General features: G+C 36.7%; 1 protein-coding gene and 1 pseudogene across 6 annotated transcripts in view; both read right to left on the bottom strand.

Moving 5' to 3' along the window:
• LOC110112480 (UBP1-associated protein 2A-like) overlaps nucleotides 1-17,330 on the bottom strand; it is a 23,949-nt gene extending 6,619 nt beyond the window's left edge. For 3 of the 6 annotated variants that reach the window (XR_003700837.1, XR_003700836.1, XM_020844724.2), the window contains exon 1: nucleotides 16,325-17,330. Coding sequence is in view for 4 of the 6 variants with exons in the window: in XM_020844724.2 (XP_020700383.2) it covers nucleotides 16,326-17,327 (1,002 nt within the window). In the remaining 2 variants the exon portion in view is untranslated. Of the gene's footprint in view, nucleotides 1-4,694; nucleotides 4,712-5,464; nucleotides 5,742-16,021; nucleotides 16,039-16,324 lie in introns of those variants that run through there. The other 3 variants (XM_028695160.1, XM_028695159.1, XM_020844726.2) reach the window with 3 other exon arrangements.
• Nucleotides 8,433-15,255, bottom strand: LOC114579659 (annotated as a pseudogene).
• Nucleotides 17,331-24,409: the final 7,079 nt, after the last annotated feature.

The raw sequence follows: 24,409 nt of genomic DNA, 5'->3' as shown, positions 1-24,409 counted from the left end.
CTTTGTTAACTGTCGGATTCTAGTTGGCTTTTCATTTGCTTTACTATTTATTACCGTCGTTATTTTATAGATCTTGCTAATTTAGGTGTAAACTCTTGCCTAAGCGTAGTTGAATTCTAAGATCTTTGAGAAGCTTCAATTGTGAACAACATTAAGATTGCAATTTCACTATTTGAACAAGAGTTTTATTAATTTTCTAAATCCAATTCCTGGTATCACATCACCAAGCTTGAGCTAGCCCATAATCAAAACAGAATATACTAAACAACAAACAACTAGGACTTGGACAGAGACATGTCGAGCTTAATTTTCAATATTATCTGTGACATGAAATCATTGGATACTAATGTTAGGATTTCTTTGCTCAATAATTTATCAGGATAAGCACAGATATAAAACTCTTTTTTTTTTTTACTTTTTTCTTTTTTTGAGAATATAAATGATAATTTTATTTAGATAAATTCAGTTTAAAAAAGGCGTTGGATTGTTTTTATTTTGTAGAATTTCAAATAAAAAGATGAATCTGATTTGGTCTTAAAATTACTTCCACAAAATCTTATATATTGGGCAGCAATTATCGGGGGTTTAATTAGATTGCTTGTGAGTTCATGTGCAAATTAAGGCGTGGTCTTGGAAATTGAAAATCACGCATTCATGCAAACTAAGAAGGCTAAGGCTGGGAGAAATAAGGAGATCAAAGAATTTAATAAGTGTAGAGGTAGGCGACTAGATGTAAAAATATTTGGTTAGAAAATATCAAAAATGACATGTCTTTATTAGATTTAAATGAGAATTTGACTCTTAACAGAACACAATGGAGAAAAAGGAATCATGTAGCCAACCCCGCATAGTGAGAAAAAGGCATGATGTTGTTGTTGTAGTAATATATCTTCATAGATTATTGATTTCTTAACATTTAAATTCTACCTTCTATTTCTATATCAATTATTTATTTTGATTGTTATCTTTACACTCTAAATATGCATTCATAACTCCTACCCTATGTTGGGGGATCAAATTCTCTTAGAATTACCTTATAATACCTACAAGAATTTTTTTTTTTCAAATAAGAAATTTCTTTGTGTTTCGAAGCTCCACTTTTGTAACTAAATACTCTTCTCTTTTCTAAAGCATGCGTTCTCCACCCAATAAATTTCTATCTCATATTTAGAATCCTCTAATATCCCATCATATATATCATCTCATTTTCTACTTATTCCTAAACTTGTTTTATAAATAATAAAAAATTATAATATTAGCTTAGCTCACTACCCGCATTTAAATCACATATAATAAATATTCTTTCTTCTCAAGTATACAACACAATAGTTCATCCATATCTTCCAATAATTGGTTTTTTTTTAATATATATTTTGATCAGATTTAAAAAACATAAGCATTAACTACATTCAAAATATACTCACCAATAATGATCTAAATAGCAATCATAATATCCCTAGTCATATACAACTAGATAATTTTATACTCCACTCTACATCCACTACTATCCCGATTCCTATAATTAACTTTTAAAATAGACATTATAGTGTATAAAAGGAATTCATTTGAAATACATAATACTAAGGGTGAATTTAGGAAAACTTTTTACCTCTTTCCTTTACATATCACTACCATACTTTATTTGACTATAATTTTATGGGTGCTTTTAAAAATTTCTAGAATGAGTTGAAGCTTTTCACAATCAAATCTAATAGAGTGTAGTAGCCTATGATGCACCGACAGTTCTCCTCAAAGAGACATACAGTGTCCGACACATATCCAACACAACACAGTTTGATACATCTCCAACACGTGTAAACAAGCAAAAAAAGTGTCCGATTAAACAAATAATAAATACAAATTAGACAAGCATGTTTTAAATATTTTATGAAGTTTTCTAAAATATAATTTCTTGTATTTAAAATTTTTATTTATTTAAAATATATAAAATAATTTTCTTATTTCCTCTCTACAACATCAAATCAATTGTTCGCACTCAATACCACATTCATTGAATAATCTCATTTTCACTTCTCTTTGGCGGGTCGTGACTTTGATTTCACAATAATGCTCAATATCATCTCAACATCGACGACGTCATTATAACATCGACATTTCAAAACCATCTCAACATCAAAATCTGACACTGTCTTGACATTGATGCTCAACACTATAAATTTCCATACCCACAGCTTAACAGCTCATCTTTGTCAGACATCATCTTAACATCGATGACTAGCACGCTCTCAGCATCGACGATAGACGCCCTCTTGACATTGACCCTCGATACTTACTCCATAATAGGGATGCAAACGATTCGAGTCGAGCTCGAGTCAGGGGTTGTTCGAGTCGAGCTGGACTCTCAGATACCGAGCTCGAGCTCGAACTCGAGTCGAGCTCAAAATCAGAGCTCGAGCTCGACTCGTTTTGGTGTCGAGGGGCTCGTCGAGCTCAATTCGAGCTCAAAATGTCGTCGCGTACTCGCCTTCGCTGCCGTGCAGACGTCCATCGACGTCGCGTATTATGTTAAGGTCGAGTCCAACGACGACGTCGTCCGTCATCACTTCGTTCGCGCATTTAATCGAGCTCCGAGCTTCGTCGTCGTGTCCAACGACGACGCGTCCGTCATCGTCGTCACGCGCTCAATCGAGCTCCGAGCTTCGTCATCGTCATCGTCCATTCCGAGCTTCGTCGTCATCGTCGTCGTCGTCGCGTCTAATCTGTAGTCCCGAGCTTCATCGTCGTGAGCTCCGAGTTCCGAGCTCAATCTCGTCGCGTCCATTCCGAGCTTCGGCGTCGTCATCACATTCTTTTCGAGCTTTGCCATCGTCGTCACGTCCGTTGCAAGTTCCGCTGTAGAGATCTAATCCTTCGTCGTCGTCCCGAGCTCGATCCCGTGAATCCCGCCCAGTCAAGCTGCTTGTCGAGCCGACGAGTCGAGTCGGATGCCTGTTCGAGCTCGAGCTCGTTAAGCATTCGAGCTCGGAACTGTGTTCGAGCTCGACTCGCGAGCTCGTTTAGCTCTGCTCGTCGAGCCTGTTGTCGAGTCGAGCCTGAGTCGGCTGGCGAGCCGGCTTAACTCGGTTGCACCCCTACTCCATAACATCAATACCCTGACTCTCCATAGCTGTCACGACCCAACCCGATTGGAACGAAACCCGCTCGCATCGAGTCACGTCGGAACTTGAAATCCAGGATCTAGTTTTGGAACTTGCTTCAGAACTTTCTTCCCGATATTCAAACAAACATACAGAAAATACAAAGCTGCTAAAAACATCCAAATATACAGAAATGCATCCACTATTTTTCCTTCTTTCTTTTTTCTCATCAAAATAATCATGTACAATACAGTGCATGGCTATAGACGGAAAGAACAGAACAGAAAAGTCATGACTGAACAAAAATCAAAAGTGCAAAATACCTAATCACAGATCAGACACTGAACTTCTAGTCTAAGATTTCTTTCCCTTTCCCAGAACCTAGAAACCATGCAGAAAATAAGGATGAGCTAACAGCTCAGCAAGACTACACTCACCAATCCAAATCTCCAAAAATTTACATCAGAAAACATATCAGAAGCAGATATTCAAATAGCCGTACATAATTCAAATAATCGTACAGAAATCATAGTCATAAGAATACAAATATTTAATCAAATAGAAATCAAATCACTTATACATAAAACAGAATTCACTTCATAACCGAATATTCAAGTCAGATTCACACAACAGACAGAATCGTACAGAACAAACAAAATAGTACATAACATATGTCAAATCAGATGAAATCACATTTCAACATCAGAACACATCAGATTTCAGATTCCCGGACCCTTACAGAATCTCTACGGATTCTGACCCATTATGCCTCCCTCCCCTGACACTGACAGAATCTCAACGGATTCTGGCCCCTTATGCCTCCCTCCCCTGACACTGACAGAATCTCAACGGATTCTGGCCCCTTATGTCTTCCTTTGTGCTTGAAGCACCAAAACATAACAGATATACGAAATTTTCAGAACAGAACTGATTCTCAGATTTTCCGGACCCAGACAACGGAATCCTCCCCTTATAACTCCCTTTTGATATCACAGCACAACAATTCATTCAAATCAAAAAATTGGAATTCGTCAGAAAAATCATCAGCGGCATATAGGGCTGTCAGAAACAGGTTACGGGTCGGGTTCGGTTCCAACCCGAAATTGACCCGACCTCTTTCGGGTCAACCCGAACCCGACCCATTTCTTGAAACGGGTCATTTATGCTAACTCGGACCCGACCCGCTTCGGGTCCGGGTCAACCCGACCCGACCCGTTTGACCCGTCTGCACTATAAAAAAATTAAAACAGGTTTTAAATGGCCAATCATCAGGAAATATGAATTTTTTACAATAAAAATAGCTTATTCACTTACATTTCCCAATCCCAAATAGACAAACAACAAACCATCAGTCCAACAGTTTACAAACCTGATCAATCCAGCAGCTTATTCACTTACATTTACAATTAAAACTTTTACATTTCACAATTTTTTACAATTACAAATCTACAAATAATACAAACTTACAATTACAATTACAAATAACACTTTACAAACACTTTACAAACACAAAGGTTCCAACAGTCCAGCCTCCAAGCTTTCAGGTAATAATGTTCTAGCAGTCCAGGTTGTCCAGGCTCCAGCAGTCCTGGTTGTCCAGCCTCTAGGCTCCACTGCTCCAGCAGTCCAGCAGTCCAGCATAAAATTAATTAAACAAGTATAAAAGTAAACAATTCTTCAATCACCTATCATCTTAGAGATATAACTGCAATAAAATTAATTAAACAAGTATAAAATTCTAAGTATTTATTATCTAATAGACTAATACATGGCTCAGATTAAACCCTCCAATTCAATAATTTTACCATCCAAGGAAACAATTTGTACTCACTTAGTATCTGATCACTTAATTAGATAGTATCTGCTCTTTTGAAGTAAATACAAATGCCTATTGGTTGTAATATCACATTAATGCTCCAGCAGTCCAGCCTCCAAGCTTTCATCTTCCCACATTCATTTTAGAAGGTATATCATCATCGCCTATTCAGCTATTCTCTTAATATTTAAAATATATCAAATAATGAATTCTGAGAGCAACCAGCAGGAAATAGTAGGAAAAATAAATGCAGACAGCAGGAAATAGCTTATTCACATACATTTCCCAATCCCAAATAGTACAATAGGCAAACAACAAACCATCAGGAAATATGAATGCAGACTGCAGTTATGCAGCCAATCAGCCATGCAGGAGAAGAGGGGATAGATCCAAATTCAGCAAAACAGGTTAAATATTATGGGAAAACAGCAGGTCTCACAGATATTCAAAACAACCAGATGAATGTATGGGAAAATAGCAGATCTCACAGATATTCAAAACAGCAGGTCTCACAGAAGATGAAAATCCAAAACAGCAGCTGGATCTAATTACTCATTCCCAACTCACAAGACGGTTTAAGTCAATTTTCACTTTTCAGTAGCAGCTTAATAACAGAAATATTCAAGAAAAGTGCAGGTCCTGTAAAAGAACTTCCCCAGGTCATATAATACATAAATACTGACAGAATTTATAGTAGTTGGCTAATTGCATAATATCTTCAGTCACACCATATATTACTTAACTTTCCCCAGGTTCATCTTCAACTCGATTTACTGTTAAAGCAAGAATATCTTCAGTCACACCTTCAAGTTCAGGGTCATGCAAAACTGCAACAAATAAAAATAAATATTCATAATCATAACTAATTGTAAATCTGTAATCATTCAAGATATTGAATAAAGTAAAAGTTGATATGCACCCTTGTCACCATATAACCAATCCTTAGCACAAGCATCTTAAATGAAAAAACTCACCTTCACATAGAAGGGCACTCCTTAAATTCATTTGGTTTCTCAAGTAATCAACACAAACATTATTTGCAGAAGCATTGTCTAATGTAATACTGAAAAGCTTATTCTCTATTTTCCACTCAATAAAAAGACATTGCAATTTCTCATAAAGCGATATACCATCATGAGGTGGTGGCATAAAAGAAAAACTAATGATCTTTTTATGTAGATGCCAATCATTATCAATAAAATGCACGGTCAAGCAAATAAATCCATCAGTGTTTATAGATGTCCACAAGTCAGATGTAACACAAACTCTGCTAGTGCACTTAGATAACTGTGAACGAATATTTGAAATTTCTTTATTGAATAATTTCTTGCAATCATTCCTTGTTGTATTCCTAGAAAATAGTTGAACATCCCGACGAAGATAGCTCAAAAGTGCTCGAACACCCAACCATTCAACACATTGAAAGGGCAAATCATGCATAATTATGCAAGCAGTAAGTAAATCACGAAATTCTGATGAGTCAAACGTATGATCAGTCATAGCAATAGAAGAATTTGAGGTGGTTTGCAATATGAGCTGCCCTATGTCACGTAGATTTCTTTTCTTGCAATTTTGCAAATGTCTTCTTAAGTTACCAGTCCCATTTTTACTCTCACACAAGTATTGTGTACCACATTTTATACATTTACATCTTTGCTTACCATCTGTAGGATTAGACAGCATCTCAAAATGCCCCCAAACCTTGGAAGTCATCCTTCTACGCTTCTTAAGTACCACTGAACCATCATTAGATGGCTCTACCACGTTATCTTCAATGTGAACTTCCTCATTCTCATCAATAAAATGTTCCGGAAGTGTGTTTGAATCCTCCATCTAATAAACCAATTAAAGGATTTAATCCATATTATACATAGCATGATAGCAAAAAGTCCATAGCCAAATATCATAAATAATTCATAAATTTAATATGAAAGAGCTAAAGAAGTAAGAAGTAAGAATATCCTAGCTGAATACTAACTTCTTGCAGCTGCAGCCAACAAACTACATGATTTACATGCTTTGAAAGTTTGAATGTATGTAAGTATGTAACTAAGAATGTAAAAGAGTAACAAACTAACAGAGTAACAGACTAACAGAGTAACAGAATTGAATCGGCGTCCAGAAAGGCAGAAACAAATAATTTCAAAAGGCAGCAGTGCAGCACCAACAGCCAACAGGGAACAATAAACCCTAAGCCAGTAATAGACTAATAGTTAAAGTGTTAAACCGACAGCCCAACGTGCCATACTGCCATACAACCCAAAAAAACATTCAATAGTAATACTTCAAGTCTTCAACCAAGATAACTCTAAAAATACTAAAATGATAGCAACTAATTGCCATACAAACCAAGATACAATAAACCCTAAGCCCTAATCGACAAATCAAAAGCAAAATCGCATAACAGCTTAAATCAGAAGAAATAACCGAACAAGGATGATACTTCAACCAACTAACCAAGATAACTTTAAAATGATAGCAACTAATTAGCAAGAAGGAACAAACTGAAAAGCTTCGAGCCTTCGGGCTTCGAGCAAGAAGAAGATTAAAAATATACTAATAGAGGAATAAACGACGACACCGACGAGGAGAGAAGCTCCATGAAGGAGTGAAGAGACGAAGACGAAGGACTGAAGAAGGCGGAAATGAAATGAACGCGACTGCGGGCTACCCTAAATGAGCCCTAACATCTAAATGCTAAAATAAATCGCACTCGCACGAATCGCGACGATAGTTGATAACTCAAGCGGAGCGGACAGCGCGGGTCAAAGGCTCGAAGCGGGTTAATTCCGGGTCAAAATCTGGTTTCCGGGTCAACCCGGACCCGACCCAAAATTTAAAACGGGCCAAAAAACTAAACCCGAACTTGACCCGTTACGGGTTCGGGTTGACCCGAACCCGAAAAAATCGGGTCGGATTCGAGTCGGGTTTTCGGGTCGTGTCATATATTGACAGCCCTAGCGGCATAACTGCAGTATACGGAATTTTTCACAAAATTCACAGATTCAAAAATTTATCAAATTACCACAGAGAGTACACAACATCATTCTAAGACTTTCATTGTACTGAAACAGTAAATTCAGACATCCAGATAAATTGTTATTCGATCAAAACTCTACGGAATTCAAAATACCCGTTAAAAAAATTCTAGAAAATACTCAAAACGTGCACAATTATCATCTCAGAAACATACCAAAAGTTACGAGGTAAAACATTTATCAGTACAAAACGGAATCAATTATTCACTAACAGAAACAAAATCCGAAACAGAAAAGTGTCAAAATCCTCGTTTCTGAAAATTGAGAAAGGCGGAATGTGTCTTACCTCGAGTCGGTCAACTTTCTCAACTGCAACTACGGACGAAAACGGACAGAAGTCGCCCAAAAATCACTTTTTCTTATTTTTCCTTTGAATTTCTCTCTCCTGGGCTTTTCTCTCTCTTCAAAAAGATCTTGTTTCCATATAAACCCATGCAGATCGTCCTGGACGATCCCAAATCATCCCGGAACGATTTGCTCTCAGGAGGCATTTTCGTCCAGACGAACCCCAGTTCGTCCTGGGACGAACTTCTCTGCCAGAATTTTCTTCACAACCAGTATTGATCGTCCCAGGACGATACAACTTCGTCCTGGATGATCCTGGAAGGAAAACAACTTTCACAATCTCCTCAACTTCAGAAAAATGTCGAGGAACATTTTCAAAACAAAACTGAGTCAGAACAGATACGGATATGACTGTCTCATATCCGACTCTTTCTCCCAAGTAGCTTCTCGTGCTGTTCTATGCTTCCACTGAACTTTAACCATCGGAATCTGTTTGTTTCTTAACTTACACACATCATAAGTCAAAATCTGTTCAGGCTCTTCCTTATACTGCAGATTCTCCTGAATCTCCACATCATCAACAGAAAGTTTCTTTTCAGAGTCAGAGATTCACTTTCTCAAAGAGGATACGTGAAACACATTATGTACGTCAGATATTTGATCGGGCAATAACAATCTATAAGAAGAATTTTTAATCCTTTCAATTATCTCAAAAGGTCCAACATACCTTGGACTGAGCTTGCTTACCCTGTCAAATCTGCTAACCACTTTCATCGGACTGACTTTGACATACACAAAGTCACCAACCTGAAATTTCACCAGCCTATGCTTCAAATTGTAATACTTTTGTTGTCTGTCTTGTGCAGCTTTCAATTTTTCTTTAATCAGATTGATTTTCAGAACAGTTTCATCCACAAAAGTTGCACCTATTTCTTGTCTATCTCCCATTTCAGTCAGAGTCAAAGGGGTTCTACACTTTCGGCCGTACAGAGCTTCGTAAGGTGCCATATCAATACTGGACTGAAAACTGTTTTTATAAGCAAATTCTATCAAAGGGATGTGATCCTCCCAACTACCTCCAAAATCCAGAACACATAATCTCAGAAGATCTCCAGTACCTGAATAGTCCTTTCAGACTGTTCATCAGTCTGCGGATGAAAAGCCGTACTGAAATGCAACTTCGTACCCAAGCCTTGCTGAATATCCTTCCAAAGTCTGGAAGTGAATCGTCCATCTCGATCAGATACAATCACTTTAGGCACACCATATAATCTGACAATTTCTTTAACATATATCTGAGCTAACTTGTCCACCGGATCCGTCTGTCTGATCGGAAGAAAATGTGCAGACTTTGTCAATCGATCTACAATCACCCAAATGGCATCATGTCCTTACCTTGATCGAGGAAAACCCATAGCAAAATTCATCGTTACATCCTCCCACTTCCACTAAGGGATAGACAACGACTGCAAAAGACCTCCTCGTCGTTGATGCTCTGCCTTCACTAACTGACATGTTTCGTATTTCGAAACAAACTCCGATACATCCTTTTTCACTCCAGGCCACCAAAATAAACTCTTCATATCTCCGTACATCTTACCACTTCCTGGATGAATAGTATAGCCTGAATAATGAGATTCGTGCAAAATCTCCTTCCTCAGATCTCCAAACACAGGAATCCACAGCCTGCTCTTACATAAAATGATACCAAAATCAGAAAGTCATAGTTCAGGTTTCTTACCAGATTCAATCTGAACAATCAGCTTCACATATTCAGAGTCTGACTTCTGAGCTTTAATAACCCTCTCTTCCAAAGAAAACTGAATGTCCATCTGAGTCAACACACCAAAATCCGGACTAGTAGAGGAAATCACCTCTAACTGTAGCATTTTCATCTCTCGTATCAGATACGCATCAGAAGTAAGGTGAATACCTGATAATCCAGAAGACTTCCTGCTCAGAGCATCGGCTACCACATTAGTCTTATCAGGCTGATACTGAATCGTCAGATCATAATCCTTAATCAACTCAAGCCATCTTCTTTGCCTCAAATTCAGAACCTTCTGAGTGAAGATGTACTTCAAACTCTTATGATCTGTAAATATCTCACACCTGACGCCATACAAGTAGTGACGCCAAATCTTCAAAGCAAATACAACTGCAACTAATTCTAAATCATGCGTCGAGTAATTCTTTTCAAGTGGTTTCAACTGTCTCGAAGCATAAGCAATTACCTGATATTGCTACATCAGGACACAACCCAAACCTTTCAGTGAAGCATCACTGAACACTTGAAATCCTTCCGTACCAGACGGAAGTGCTAACACTGGAGCTGAAGTCAAACAATCCTTCAATCTCTGAAAACTAGCTTCACACTCTGGTGTCCAAACAAAAACTACTAATTCTGAGTCAGTCTCGTTAGAGGTGCAGAAATCTGAGAAAATCCTTTCACAAACTTTCTATAATAACCATCTATGCCCAAGAAACTACGTATCTCAAATACCGTAGTAGGCCTTGGCCAATTAGCAACTACCTGAACTTTATGATGATCGACAGAAATACCTTCTCCACTCACCACATACCTCAGAAAAGAAATACTCTTCAACCATAATTCACACTTGGAGAACTTAGCATATAACTGATGCTGCCTCAAAGTCTCCAACACAATCCTCAAATATCTGGCATGGTCTTCTTCAGAAGCAGAATATATCAGAATATCGTCGATGAAGACGATCACAAACTGATCCAGATACTCCTTGAACACTCTATTCATCAAATCCATAAAAACAACAGGTGTGTTGGTTACCCCAAAAGGCATAACCAAAAACTCGAAGTGCCCGTACCGAATACTGAAAGCTGTCTTCATCACATCAGCTTCCTTTACCTTCACCTGGTACTATCCAGATCTTAAATCAATTTTTGAGAATACAGAAGATTCAGCTATCTGGTCAAAAAAGTCATCAATCCGTGGCAACGGATACTTATTCTTGATTGTGACTTTATTCAGAACTCTATAGTCAATACACATGCGCATTGTCCCGTCCTTCTTCTTTACAAACAGAACAGGTGCTCCCCAAGGAGAAACACTAGGACGAACAAATCCTCTATCAACCAACTCCTGAAGCTGAACTTTCAATTCTGAAAGTTCCTTCGATGTCATCCTGTACGGAGCTTTCGATATTGGAGCTGTACTCGGAAACACATCAATACAAAACTCAACATCTCTATCCGGAGGCAAACCAACCAACTAATTAGTAAATACATCTAAAAACTCTCGTACCATTGGGATATCAGAAACAAAACCCGCATCCATGTTCATATTTCGTTCTGAAGCCAAAAATACCATACAACCCTTCTTCCACATTCTTCTAACTTCCAAAACAGAAATCAAACAGGAGAGAACGCTTTTTAATTCTTGGAATACACATCTCTCACCCTTCATAAGCAAGCTCACTTGCTTCTTTAAACAGTCAATCTGAGCCTTATACAGACTCAGCCAATCTATGCCCAAAATCACATCATACGAAGAAATCGACAACAAAATCAAACTCGACTTCCATTTCTTGCTAGAAATTTCAGTCTCACAAAAACAAAACTTACGAGAAATCAAATTATTTCCAGCCAGCAAAAGAATAGAAAGAGAAACCGGTAGCAAAACAGAATCCAGATGAAAAGCATCAAAACAACGCTCGAACAAAAACGAGTGACTGGCTCCAGAATCAAATAAAACACGACATGGGTGTTCCGAAATATAAACCGTACCTGTCACCACATCCGGAGCATCACGAGTCTCTTGTTGATTCAAATTATATACACGTGGTTGAACTGGAGATGGAGCTACATAACTACCAGACTCCCTCTGAGTACCGCCAGGTGGTCTCCTCGCCACAGAACCTGATCCACCAGGTCTACCAGATGATCCCTCAGAAACAGTACGTTGAGGAACTGTCCTCGGCCTTCCTGCTGGTCTGGCAAAACTATCAGATCTGGACTCAGATCGTCGATCAAATCCAACTTGTGGACACTCTGCAATCCGATGACCTGTCTGACCACATCTAAAACACTGAACAGTCGTCCTGTAGCACTGGCCAAAATGATGTCGTCCACAAATTTGGCACACAGGTGCACCACTGACTGACCCAAAACTGGTCACATTTCCGCTACCAAAAACTGTAGTGGACACAGACTATCCACTCTTGGAATCTCCAGAAGCAAATCTCTTCTTGTCAAATCCAGAAAAACCACTACTAGAAGCATCACCACTGAATCTCTTCCTACTAGCAGTCCACCGCTGCTGAGTAGCCATCAAATCGTTCCCTATCAGTCGAGCTCTCTCAACAAGCTCAGAAAAATCAGAAATATGAAATGGTATCAGGGGCTGCCTCAAACTATCTCGTAGTCCCCTCAGAAATCTATAGCACTTCTCAGCATAAGTACTCACCAGCTGCGGAGCATATCGGGCCAAAGCAGTAAACTCTGCCTCGTACTGCATCACTTTCCTGCTCCCTTGAACCAACCTCAGAAAAGTCTCATGCATTTGCTGTCTTGTAGAAGGAGGTACAAACCACAATCGAAATATCTCTAAAAAAATTTCCCAAGTAATCAAAGAGTTTAGCTTGCCTTGAAATTTCTCCTCCTGCTGGCCCGTCCACTAGCGCTCAGCTTCACCATCTAACAGAAAAATAGCTAACGGTAGCTTCCTGTCCGGAGAACACTGCATACCGTCAAAGGTCTTTTCCAACCTCCTTAACCACTCCTCAGCTGCTCTAGGCTCAACCGTGCCCTCAAATCTCGGAGGTTTCAATCTCAAAAACATCTGTAAATGTCTATCTATATCCTCAAATCAAATAGTAGAGGCTCTATTCTGAGTTTCACTCATCATCTGAGCAACCAACGTAGCAAACCGAGAGACCGTATCAGAACCAACCACTGGGGCAGAACTCTTCATAGGAGCTGCTTAACTAGCACTCTGCCCATCAGTCATATCTGGGTCTGGCTGATCCATAATCACACAGAAAACTATACACATAAAATAACACAATAAAAAATCCAGACAAACTAGAACTACCCCGACAGACTTACAGATCAATTCCTATAGCTCTGTCTTACAATACAAGTTCCAAAACCATTGCTCTGATACCACTAAAGTTTGTCACAACCCAACCCGACCGGAACGAATCCCGCTCGCATCGAGTCGCGACGGAACTTGAAATCCAGGATCTAGTTTTGGAACTTGCTTCAGAACTTTCTTCTTGATATTCAAACAAACAGACAGAAAATACAGAGCTGCTAAAAACATCCAAATATACAGAAATGCATCCACTATTTTTTCTTCTTTCTTCTCATCAAAATAATCATGTACAATATAGTGCATAGCTATAAACGGAAAGAACAGAACAGAAAAGTCATGACTGTACAAAAATCAAAAGTGCAAAATACCTAATTACAGATCAGATACTGAACTTCTAGTCCAAGATTTCTTCCCTTTCCCAGAACCTGAAAACCACGCAGAAAATAAGGATGAGCTAACAGCTCAGCAATACTACACTCACCAATCCAAATCTCCAAAAATTTACATCAGAAAACATATCAGAAACAGATATTCAAATAGTCGTACATAATTCAAATAATCGTACAGAAATCATATAGTCATAAGAATACAGATATTTGATCAAATAGAAATCAAATCACTTATACATAAAACAGAATTCACTTCATAACCGAATATTCAAGTCAGATTCACAAAACAGACAGAATCGTACAGAACAAACAGAATAGTACAGAACATATGTCAAATCAGATGAAATCACATTTCAACATTAGAACACATCAGATTTCAGATTCCCAGACCCTTACAGAATCTCTACGGATTCTGGCCCCTTATGCCTCCCTCCCCTGACACTGACAGAATCTCAACGGATTCTGGCCCCTAATGCCTCCCTCCCCTGACACTGACAAAATCTCAACAGATTCTGGCCCCTTATGTCTCCCTTTGTGCTTGAAGCACCAAAACAGAACAGATATACGAAATTTTCAGAACAGAACTGATTCTCAGATTTTCAGATTTCCCGGACCCAGACAACGGAATCCCAAAGGATTTCGACCCCTCATAACTCCCTTTTGATATCACAGCACAACAATTCATTCAAATCATAAAATCGGAATTCGTCAGAAAAATCATCAGCGTCATAACGGCAGTATACAGAATTTTTCACAAAATTTACAGATTCAGAAATTTATCAAATTACCACAGAGAGTACACAACATCATTCTAAGACTTTCATTGTACTGAAATAGTAAATTCAGACATCTAGATAAATTATTATTCGATCAAAACTCCACAGAATTCAAAATACCCGGTAAAAATATTCCAGAAAATATTCAAAACGTGCACAATTATCATCTCAGAAACATACCAAAAGTTACGCGGTAAAACCTTTATCAGTATTTACGCAATCTTTTGATTTTGAGGCTTACGCCTCAAAACGCCTTGAGGCTTACGCCTCGCCTCACAAATGAAAAACGCCTCAATACCCGAATACGCAATTTTAAACATTGTCCGAAACAGAAAAGTCGTCAAAATCCTCATTTCTGAAAATTGAGAAAAGAGGAATGTGTATTACCTCGAGTCGGTCAACTTTCTCAGCTGCAGCTACGGACGAAAACGGACAGAAGTCGCCTAAAAATCACTTTTTCTTCTTTTTCCTTCGAATTTCTCTCCTGGGCTTTTCTCTCTTCAAAAAGATCTCATTTCCATATAAACCCATGCAGATCGTCCTGGACAATCCCTAATCGTCCCGGGACGATTTTCTCTCGGGAGGAATTTTCGTCCAGACGAACCCCAGTTCGTCCTGGGACGAACTTCTCTGTCAGAATTTTCTTCACAACCTATACCGATCGTCCCAGGACGATCCAACTTCGTCCTGGACAATCCTGGAAGGAAAACAACTTTCACAATAGCATTGTCATCTCCTCTCTCGATTCTTGATACATGACATTGACGCCTGACTCTCGACATCTTCAAATTAATCATTTTAAACACAAATTATAGTTAAATAACTTATTATTTCTAAATTATTTTTAATATTATACTTATTCAATTTTTATATACTATTTTTAAAATATAAAAATTATAATATCGTGTCCAACCCGTGTCTGTGTTCTATAATTTTTAATAACTAACTTGTCCAGTGTCCATGTCGTGTCGTATATGTGTCGCTGTGTTCGTGCATGTGCATCATAGGCAGTAGCTAAAAGAATATTATTGTAGTACTCTTTTTTACAAAAAGTAAAGTCTATCATTGGGAAGAGGCATGAGTAGAAAATCTATTGAAATGAAAAAGATAAGAGATAAAGTGCACAACACACACAAGAGGGGGAAGGGGGAATTGGTGTGTCGTTTTAAAATTTCTAATTGTGAGGAAGCCTTTTAAATAACAACATTTTTTTCTTCATCTTCAAAATAAGACAAATAATAAATCATTACAAGTTAAAATATTTTTATTTAATTTAAATAAGATCTCCAACAATGATATCACAACTAAGCATATAACAAAAAAAATGCAAGATATATATTGTCCTGTAAGATCTCTAACTCTCCATTGTACTTCTCTTAGAACTTTATCATATGTTTTATTTACATCAATAAACATCATATGTAGATCCCCCTTATTCTCTCTATAGTTCTCCATCAACCTCTCAATAAATGTATAGTTTCCATAGTAGACCTATCCGACAGTAATCCAAATTGATTTTGAGAAATATTAATATCATGTTGTCACCTATGCTCAATAACTCTCCCCTGAAAGAAATAGGTGATCCAAATCACAGCAAGTGGAATAAACACAAATAGCCTTAAGCTCACTAAAGCATTAAAGATGTATCAAATAATAAAAGAGTTAGTACAATGCTACCTAGGAAGTTTTATGAACCTAAACACATGTTTTCTTGCATAATGATAACAGTAATTTCACAAGTAGTAGCCTTTCAGTAAAAGCCATCAAATAGCCAGAATTATAAATGAAAAATTTCCTGAAGAATCCATGTAGAGAAACAAGCTTTCATAAATGATGATGAAATTCATATACCTTACTGCCCGTAGAAAGGTCCCAACCCACTTGCTCCCCAAGAACCAACTCCTGTCTGAGGCCTGATAGCTGCAGAGGGTGCTGAATTCTGGTAAGCTCCCAAACCATGGAGCGCTGCTAGGGATCCATAATTCCCGATTACACTCGGGCTTATACTGTTTACACTAACCACAGATCCCCTAGCTGATCCAACTGGTCGACCAGCATAAGACTGTGGAGGAATGCCAGCATCTCCAACTGTATAAGGCTGATGAGAAACAGCAGCAACTCTCCCACTCAATGCAGGAGACAAGCCTGCTGCAGGATTAAGCAGCCCAACCCGAAAATTCTTTCCAGCAACTGTTGCTGGAGCTCGGGCTTGCACGGCTGCGGCATAGGGGGCGAAGGAAGCGAGCCGGCATTTGGTCGCGCGGCCACCGATTATCTTCAGGGGATCCTTGAGAGCTCTCTTGGCCGCAGCCCGGGTGCGGAAGAGAACGTAACCATGGCCTTTACATCGCCCGGTGCGTTGGTTCTTGATGACCCTGCAATCCTCGATCTGACCAAAGGGAGAAAAGGCGGCAGCTAAGGCCTCGGAGGTGGCGTTCCAGTCAAGATCATGGACGAAGATATTGCGGTTTACGGGGTCGGTCTCGGCCTCATTCATTATACGGGAGAGGAGAGAGGGATTCTTGACGACGGCCTCCTTAAAGATTTCCATCAATTGCTCCTTGCCGAAAGGCTCGAGTAGCTTACGGATGGATTCTTTGCTCGAGAAGTCCTCCTCCTCTTCGTCCTCGACTTCATTATTTTCCTCCTCATCCTCTTCTTCGTCATCTTCATCTTCATCTTCATCATCTTCATCTTCATCTTCGTCCTCCTCTTCTTCGTCTTGACTTATTTCCTCCTCGCCGTCGCCGTCGATGGGTTCGCTAGGGGGCTGCTCCTCCAACTTCACCTCGATAACATGGGGCGGGAGCGTTCTCTTCCACGGCATTTTGCTTAGGGCTTTGTTCGAAAGCATAAGAATCCGGCAGAGTAAGAAATTAAACGTCGCACGTGCGAGAATCACACGTGTTCAGATCGGGCAGTAAAAACTAAAAACCAGCTTTCCGGGGATTTTAAAATAAGAATAATTTTAAAAACAAGATATGATGACAAATTTTAAGATAAGTATTAAAAATTGATAAATAATCATATTATTAATAATATACACTGTATTTAAAAAAAATTATTATATCCAATGTAAGAAATAAAATGATATTAAAATTAATCAGATTTCAATTGAAAGAATTTTTTCTTGAAAAAGCAAAAAATAAATTACTCAGAAAAATAAATTTCAATCAATCATATTTGTTTTTTTTAAATCATTTTCTCATAAACTCAAGACATTCAACTTGATAAAACAACTAAAATATTTGAATATAAAATTTACTTTTTAATTAAAAATATGAAAAAATGTAATTTAAAATTATATATTTTTTGGACTTCTGAGCTAATTAAAATAAACTCTTACACATTTTACATACACAATTTCAAAATCAAGACCTTTTGATTGGTAGCTAAAGCTTCCAACCAATAGATCAGGATGAACCGCATAAAATTATAAATTTCTTATGAGTGTTCGTTGGATGGGACATCAGCTATTAAAACATACATATATGGGTGAAAATTTCGTACATTGTAGATACACTCCATTTTTCGTGTTGATCATCTGCTTCTCCATCTTTAGCCTTCCCATTACAATAAGAAAATCATAAAATCTTCTCCAAGGATGGGTTCAATCTCCACACCAATACATGATTTATAATTCTCTCAAAAGTTCACTTTCATATCAAACCCTAATTTTGCTCATCACCTATACAAGCCTTCACACTTCACAACACATATCACTAAAACATCTACAATGCCCTCCTCTTGATATCACCCCTTCAAACCTCATAGCTGAATTAATATCTTCTCCATATTTCACAAAATTTTTTCATTTTTATAAGATTACTCATGATCAACCTTGAAAACCTCCATCTCCCATCATCCTCAATATTCTATATCAACTTCATTATTCATCAAACAACTGAAACATCTGTTGTTATTGAACCTAGATAATTAACTTAATCTTGTATAAACTCGTGATTAAACATAATATTAGTTGTCAATTATAAGTTATGTAGTGTCCATTTAATCTTAAAAGTGTAAAACCCAAGTAAGTATTTTACAAAAAATTTCTAAATTTTATATAAACAATCAAATGATTAATTAATTTAAAAATGAAAATTTAATTTAATTAATAGCAGTTATTGGAGATGAATATTTGTAATATTACTATTATGCTTATGTTGAATAGATGCTTTCAAAGGATAAGATTAAAAACCAATTATAATGGTGTGTGGGCCCTCTCTTGCAATTATCTACAATTCCTTATCTTGGCCATTTCACTTAGGCAATAAAGTTATTTCTCTAGTTTGGAATTCACATTCCCGCAAGCCTTATTAGCGAGTGAATGCGGCAAAGTGTTGTAGGCATAAGTGGAGGCACAGTGGAAGTTTTACTGAAGGAGCTGTAAGCCAGTTGATGGAGCAATTTTTTTTCTGTTTTGAATTCCCTTTGAACAACAGAGCTCTTTATCTATTTAGACGCAAGTCAATGGCTGTAAAGGGATCGTCTTAGTGGCTTGGTAAGCAAAAAAAAAAGGATTTTGGTAGGTTGGATTCCTATAGCAAGCATCGGAAGTCTCCTGCAGCAAGAAGCAGAGATATATAGTAGGATTTCAACTAAAATAGCCCTAGTAAGTAGATTTAATTAGTGCAGAATTTTTAAAGCAGAATTTTGTTTATAGAATTAAGGATCATTTATGATGTACATGCTATAGATGAGAATTATTTTGCTGAGAGGAAACTACAACCAAAAGAGAATATTATGTGAGAGTTTAGAAGAGTAAGAAGCCAAGAAATGTTTAGAGGAGAAGAGAAAGGAAAGAGGGCAATTGAAAGAAGTTGATAGAGGTAAGTAGTTCTTTGTATTACAAAAGTTGTAGTTATCTTTTACAGTAAAGTTCTAATGAATGTATCCTAAATGTGTTTTAGGATTTGTCACATTTATGAATAAAGAAAGTTTTGGGAGAATTTATCAAAGGAGGAAGTTAAGTGGTGTAGAATTGGAAAAGTCAACTCGTCAAGAAGGTAAGTAATGCAAATTAAAGTTTTAAATATAATTCTTGTTAATTTTACATTGTATATTGGTATTTAAATGATTGTAAGAGAAATATGCATTACAAATAATTCTTTGGCTAAGATATGTTCCTAACTTAGTTTCCATATATAAAAGACCTCTTATATATTTGAATCATGAGACTTTCAAATAAGAGTTGTTATGTTCATTAAAGATTTTACTAGTTGGAAATATTTTGGAAAGAATCTCCATTCTTAACATACGGTACACAGTTTCATTACTCAAATAAGTAGCATATAAAGATCTTTATGAAAGCAACAATGCAAGTACGAGTTATGTTCTAAAAGTGAATTGAATGTCAATTTAATGTAAAATTTGGCTATATATATGGTGTATGATTTACAAGGATAGTTGGGACAAAAGGGTTCCCAAATATGTAACTACCTTGTAAGTAGGGCAAAAGGAGCCCCAAAAGAAATGATACAAGCATAGCAGGTGGGGCAAAGGGACCCCTAAAGACGCAAAAGAGACTTCTATGGAATTCAATGGCGTTAATGCCAGGTTTATTTGGGCTTCATTGAATTTGTTTATGAAAGAATAGCCAAATCTTTAATGAGAAAAATTAATATTCATTATGGATCTAAGAGAAAAAGTTAAAGGTAATGCCAAATGAGATGTTATGTGGTTTCTCAAGTAGTTTAAATTTTTATTTATGTTTTTATGTTATAAAATTTTATCATACAAGTTTAATACTATTTACAGCTGCATAACTTGCCGAGCCTTATAGCTCACTAGGATTTTCATTACTGCTGTTGTTACAAGAAAAGGGAAAGAAAAAGTGGTTGCTAACTAGGTTCAAATATTTCAATCCTAGATGTTAATTTTATTTCTGTTTGTAAAACTAAACTAAAGTATGTTAATATACCCATGAAGTGTTTGTTTGATTTTTTCTTTAGTGGCTCTATAATTATATTTTATGAATGCTTGAAACTTTTAAGTGCTTTCGTTGATGTACTAGTTGAGGTTTATGATATGTTTATATGTAAACATGCAACTGATGGATTATTTCAAATGATTATAAGATAAAAAAAGTTGTTTTATTTGTTACACTCTACAGTACTGTTCAGGGGTACTGTGGGTGATTACAAAGTGATATCAAAGCAAATGTTTAAGGTTATGAGGATTTAATTACGGAAGCATAAACAAATCAAGTTGTCTAGAAAATTAAGATGAGATCTGATGGAATGATTACAAAGCCTAGGAGAGTATAGTATTCCTAAGTTAAAGATAAGTCTAACTTCAATTGAATTATATGTAACTTTATTTTGGGATTGTAAGTAAGCATATGAAAACTTATAACTAGGAATACATGATTATAAATGCATAACTCTTGATGTAATTTATTGCAGATTTAATGGCTGATAGAATACCTGAAGGAACTGAAGGACAGTCATCTCAGCCTATTAGAATCTCTAAGGATCCTGAAAATGTGGCTCCAGTAAGAGGCAGTGCACCCTATGTAGACCCTACACTAGCAGGAATAGATGATGTTAGTATAATGTAAGGGAACTTAATGCAAATGCAAATGATGAATATAATGATGCAGATGATGGAAAAGATGCAGTCTATGGTGGCATCTACAACACCTAACGTTTCACATGTAGTTACATCACTTACTCCTACCACTCCTGGTAATAGTACAAATGTTGAGACATGTGATCTTGTGGGAGCATAAGCAGATAAGCATCTAAAGCTCTTTCAGAGTTTAAAACCTCAATTGTTTAAAGGAGGAGTGAATGCCAGAAGTGCAAAAGACAGGATCATCCGAATAGAGAAGATTTTAAATGGAGTGAGATGCCCTGAAAACCGACGTGTATCCATGGCAATATTTATGCTAGAAGGTGAAGCTGAAAGGTAGTGGAGGGGACAACAATTGGAGAAATTTAGAGGTAAATAAGATGAGCAAATTATGTGGGAAGAATTTGAACAAGTTTTCAGAGGGTGGTAATGTTCCTCCATCAGCAAGGCAGGAAATGCAAGAAAGTTTTGTGAACCTTAAGTAGGGAGCAAGGGCTGATATACAGTATGAAGCAGAATTTACAGCTTTGTCAAAGCGTGATCCATATATGATCGTTACTTCAAAAGAAAAATGCTACAGATTTTTAAAAGGTTTGAGGGATTCAATTAGACAAACATTAATTCCTCTCCGCATTGAATTGGTAGAAAGTGCCAGATTAGAGAATGACATATAAGTGGTTAAGTAGAAATGAGATAATAATGATAGAAAGAGACAAAGTGATCACAGAGGTGGATCATCCAAAAAGCAGAAATTTCATCAGAGGCAACAACATCAGTCTACAAGGTTTCCTTTGATATCAGTTTGTGCAACTTGAAAAATCTCATCCAGGAAGATGCCTAATGAATTCAAGAAAGTATTATTTGTGTGGAGAATCAAGTCACATCAAGAGAAATTGTTCAAGGAATGTTTAGGGAGGCAAGGAATTTAGATGCGGTCAGAGGATAGAGCAGTACAGAGGTGTTAGGCCACCCTTACATCAACCTGCTTTGAAGATAAAAGGAGAAACCTCAAATGAAGCAGTTAGATCAACAGCATCATGAGTATTTGCTTTAACTTCTCAAGAGGCTAAGGAATATTTTGAGGTGGTGACAGGTATATAAAATATCTCAGATTTACCTGTTAAAGTATTTTTTGATTCTAGTGCGATGAATTCTTTTATATTTGAGATATTATGTGAGAAGTTGTATATAAAACCTACCAATTTTACTCCTTGGTTAAGTGTTAGATTACCTACGAATAATTTTTTAAATGCCAGTACATCCTGTTCAGTTGATTTTATGATAGATGATAGAAATTTTCAAACAGACTTGATTGTACTTCCATCAGTGGAATTTGATATAATTCTGGCAATGAATTGACTAGTCACATATTTTGCCACCATAGAATGTTGGAAGAAAAATGTCATGTTTGATTTGCTTGGATAAAATGTATTTTATTTCCAGTGTAAAAGAGGACTCATTTCCTTATTGATGACGTCTAGTCAGGTGCATAAAAGTCTAAGAGCGGGTGACTTGATTTCTTAGTAAAGATTGAAGTGACAATAGAAAGGAGTAATGATTTACATTTCATTCATGTAGTGAATGAATTTGTAGAAGTTTTTTCAGAAGAATGGAAAGATTTACCTCCAGAAAGAGAGGTGGAATTTTCAGTAAATTTGCAGCCTGGTATAAATCCAATTATCAAAGTACCTTACAGAATGACAATCAAGGAATTACAAGAGTTGAAAAGTCAATTGGCTGAGTTAATTGAAAAGGGTTTCATCAGACCCAGTTCATCTCCTTGGAGTGTGCTAGTGTTATTTGTTAAAAAGAATGATGATTCAATGAGACTTTGTATTGATTATAGAGAATTAAATAAGGTGACAATAAAAAATAAGTTTCATCTTCCAAGAATTGACAATCTATTTGATCAGTTGGCAGATGCTTATGTATTTTCCAGGATTGACTTGAGATCAAGTTATCATCTAGTCAGGATAAAAGAATGTGATATTGAGAAAATTGCTTTTGGCACTAGATATGGACACTATGAATTTTTTGTTGTGCCATTTGGATTAATCAATGCTCCTGCAGTTTTCATGGATATGATGAATAGAATTTTCAAACCTTATATGGATCAATTTGTAATTATGTTTATTGATGACATTTTAATTTATTCCTAGGATGATAAAGATCATGCAGATCACTTGAAGATTGTGCTAAAACTACTGAGACAACATAAGCTGTTTGCCAAATATTCCAAATGTGAGTTCTAGTTGAAGAAGATTTCATTTTTGGGACATATTGTCTGTGAAGAAAGAATATCAATAGATCCAGAAAAGATAAAGATAATAGTTGATTGCTCAAAACCAATAAATGTAAAATAAGTTAGAAGTTTCTTGGGATTGGCAGGTTATTACAAGAGATTTGTTAAAGGCTTTTTCCAAATTATTTTTCCTTTATCTAAGTTAACCAGAAAGGACATTAAATTTAAATGGACAGATGATTGTGAGCAGAGTTTTCAAGGGTTGAAGCAGTGTTTAATAATTGCACCTGTATTGTCAATTCCTTCTGGAACTGAGGGATTTCAGTTGTTCAATGATGTTTCTCTAAAAGGGTTGGGGTGTATGTTGATGCAAAATAAAAAAGTTATTGCCTATGCTTCCAAATAATTGAAGCCTCATGAAAAGAACTATCCAGCTCATGATCTGGAATTGGCTGCAGTGGTATTTACATTAAAAATTTGGAGACATTACTTGTATGAGATCATATGTGAGATTTTTACATATCATAAGAGTTTCAAATATATTTTCACTCAGAAGAAATTAAATTTTAGGTAGAGAAGATGACTAGAATTGATAAAAGATTATGATCTTGACATCTAGTATTATCTGGAAGCTAATATGGTAGCTGATGCATTAAGCAGAAAGTCCAGAATACAAGTGAATTGTATGTTGACTAATGAAGAAGAATTGATTAGAGAAATGGAAAACTTAAAATTGGAAGTCAAGGTTCAAGAAGTTCAAGACCCAATTAGCCTTAATCAAATGACAGTGCATCCTTTATTAGAAGAAAGAACTGCTAAAGCTCAGAAGGCTAGTACTGAATATCAAAAGCTGTTGGAGCAAGGGCAATCAGGAACAAGAAAAAATATTAGCATTGATGATCAGGAAAGAGTTAGAAGCAATGGAAATTTATGGATATCAAAGGAATTAAATCTAGTTCAAGAAATTTTATTTGAAGCATATAATTCAAGTTATTCAATTCATCCAGGAAGCACGAAAATGTATAAGAATTTGAAGATATTATTTTGGTGGTCAGGAATGAAGAGAGATGTGGCAAATTATGTGACTAAGTGTCAAAAATGCCAAGTTGTTAAGATTG

Source organism: Dendrobium catenatum, unplaced genomic scaffold, assembly GCF_001605985.2.
Source record: "Dendrobium catenatum unplaced genomic scaffold, ASM160598v2 fragScaff_scaffold_621, whole genome shotgun sequence".
Lineage (NCBI taxonomy): Eukaryota > Viridiplantae > Streptophyta > Magnoliopsida > Asparagales > Orchidaceae > Dendrobium > Dendrobium catenatum.
This window is presented reverse-complemented; position numbering and strand designations above follow the sequence as displayed.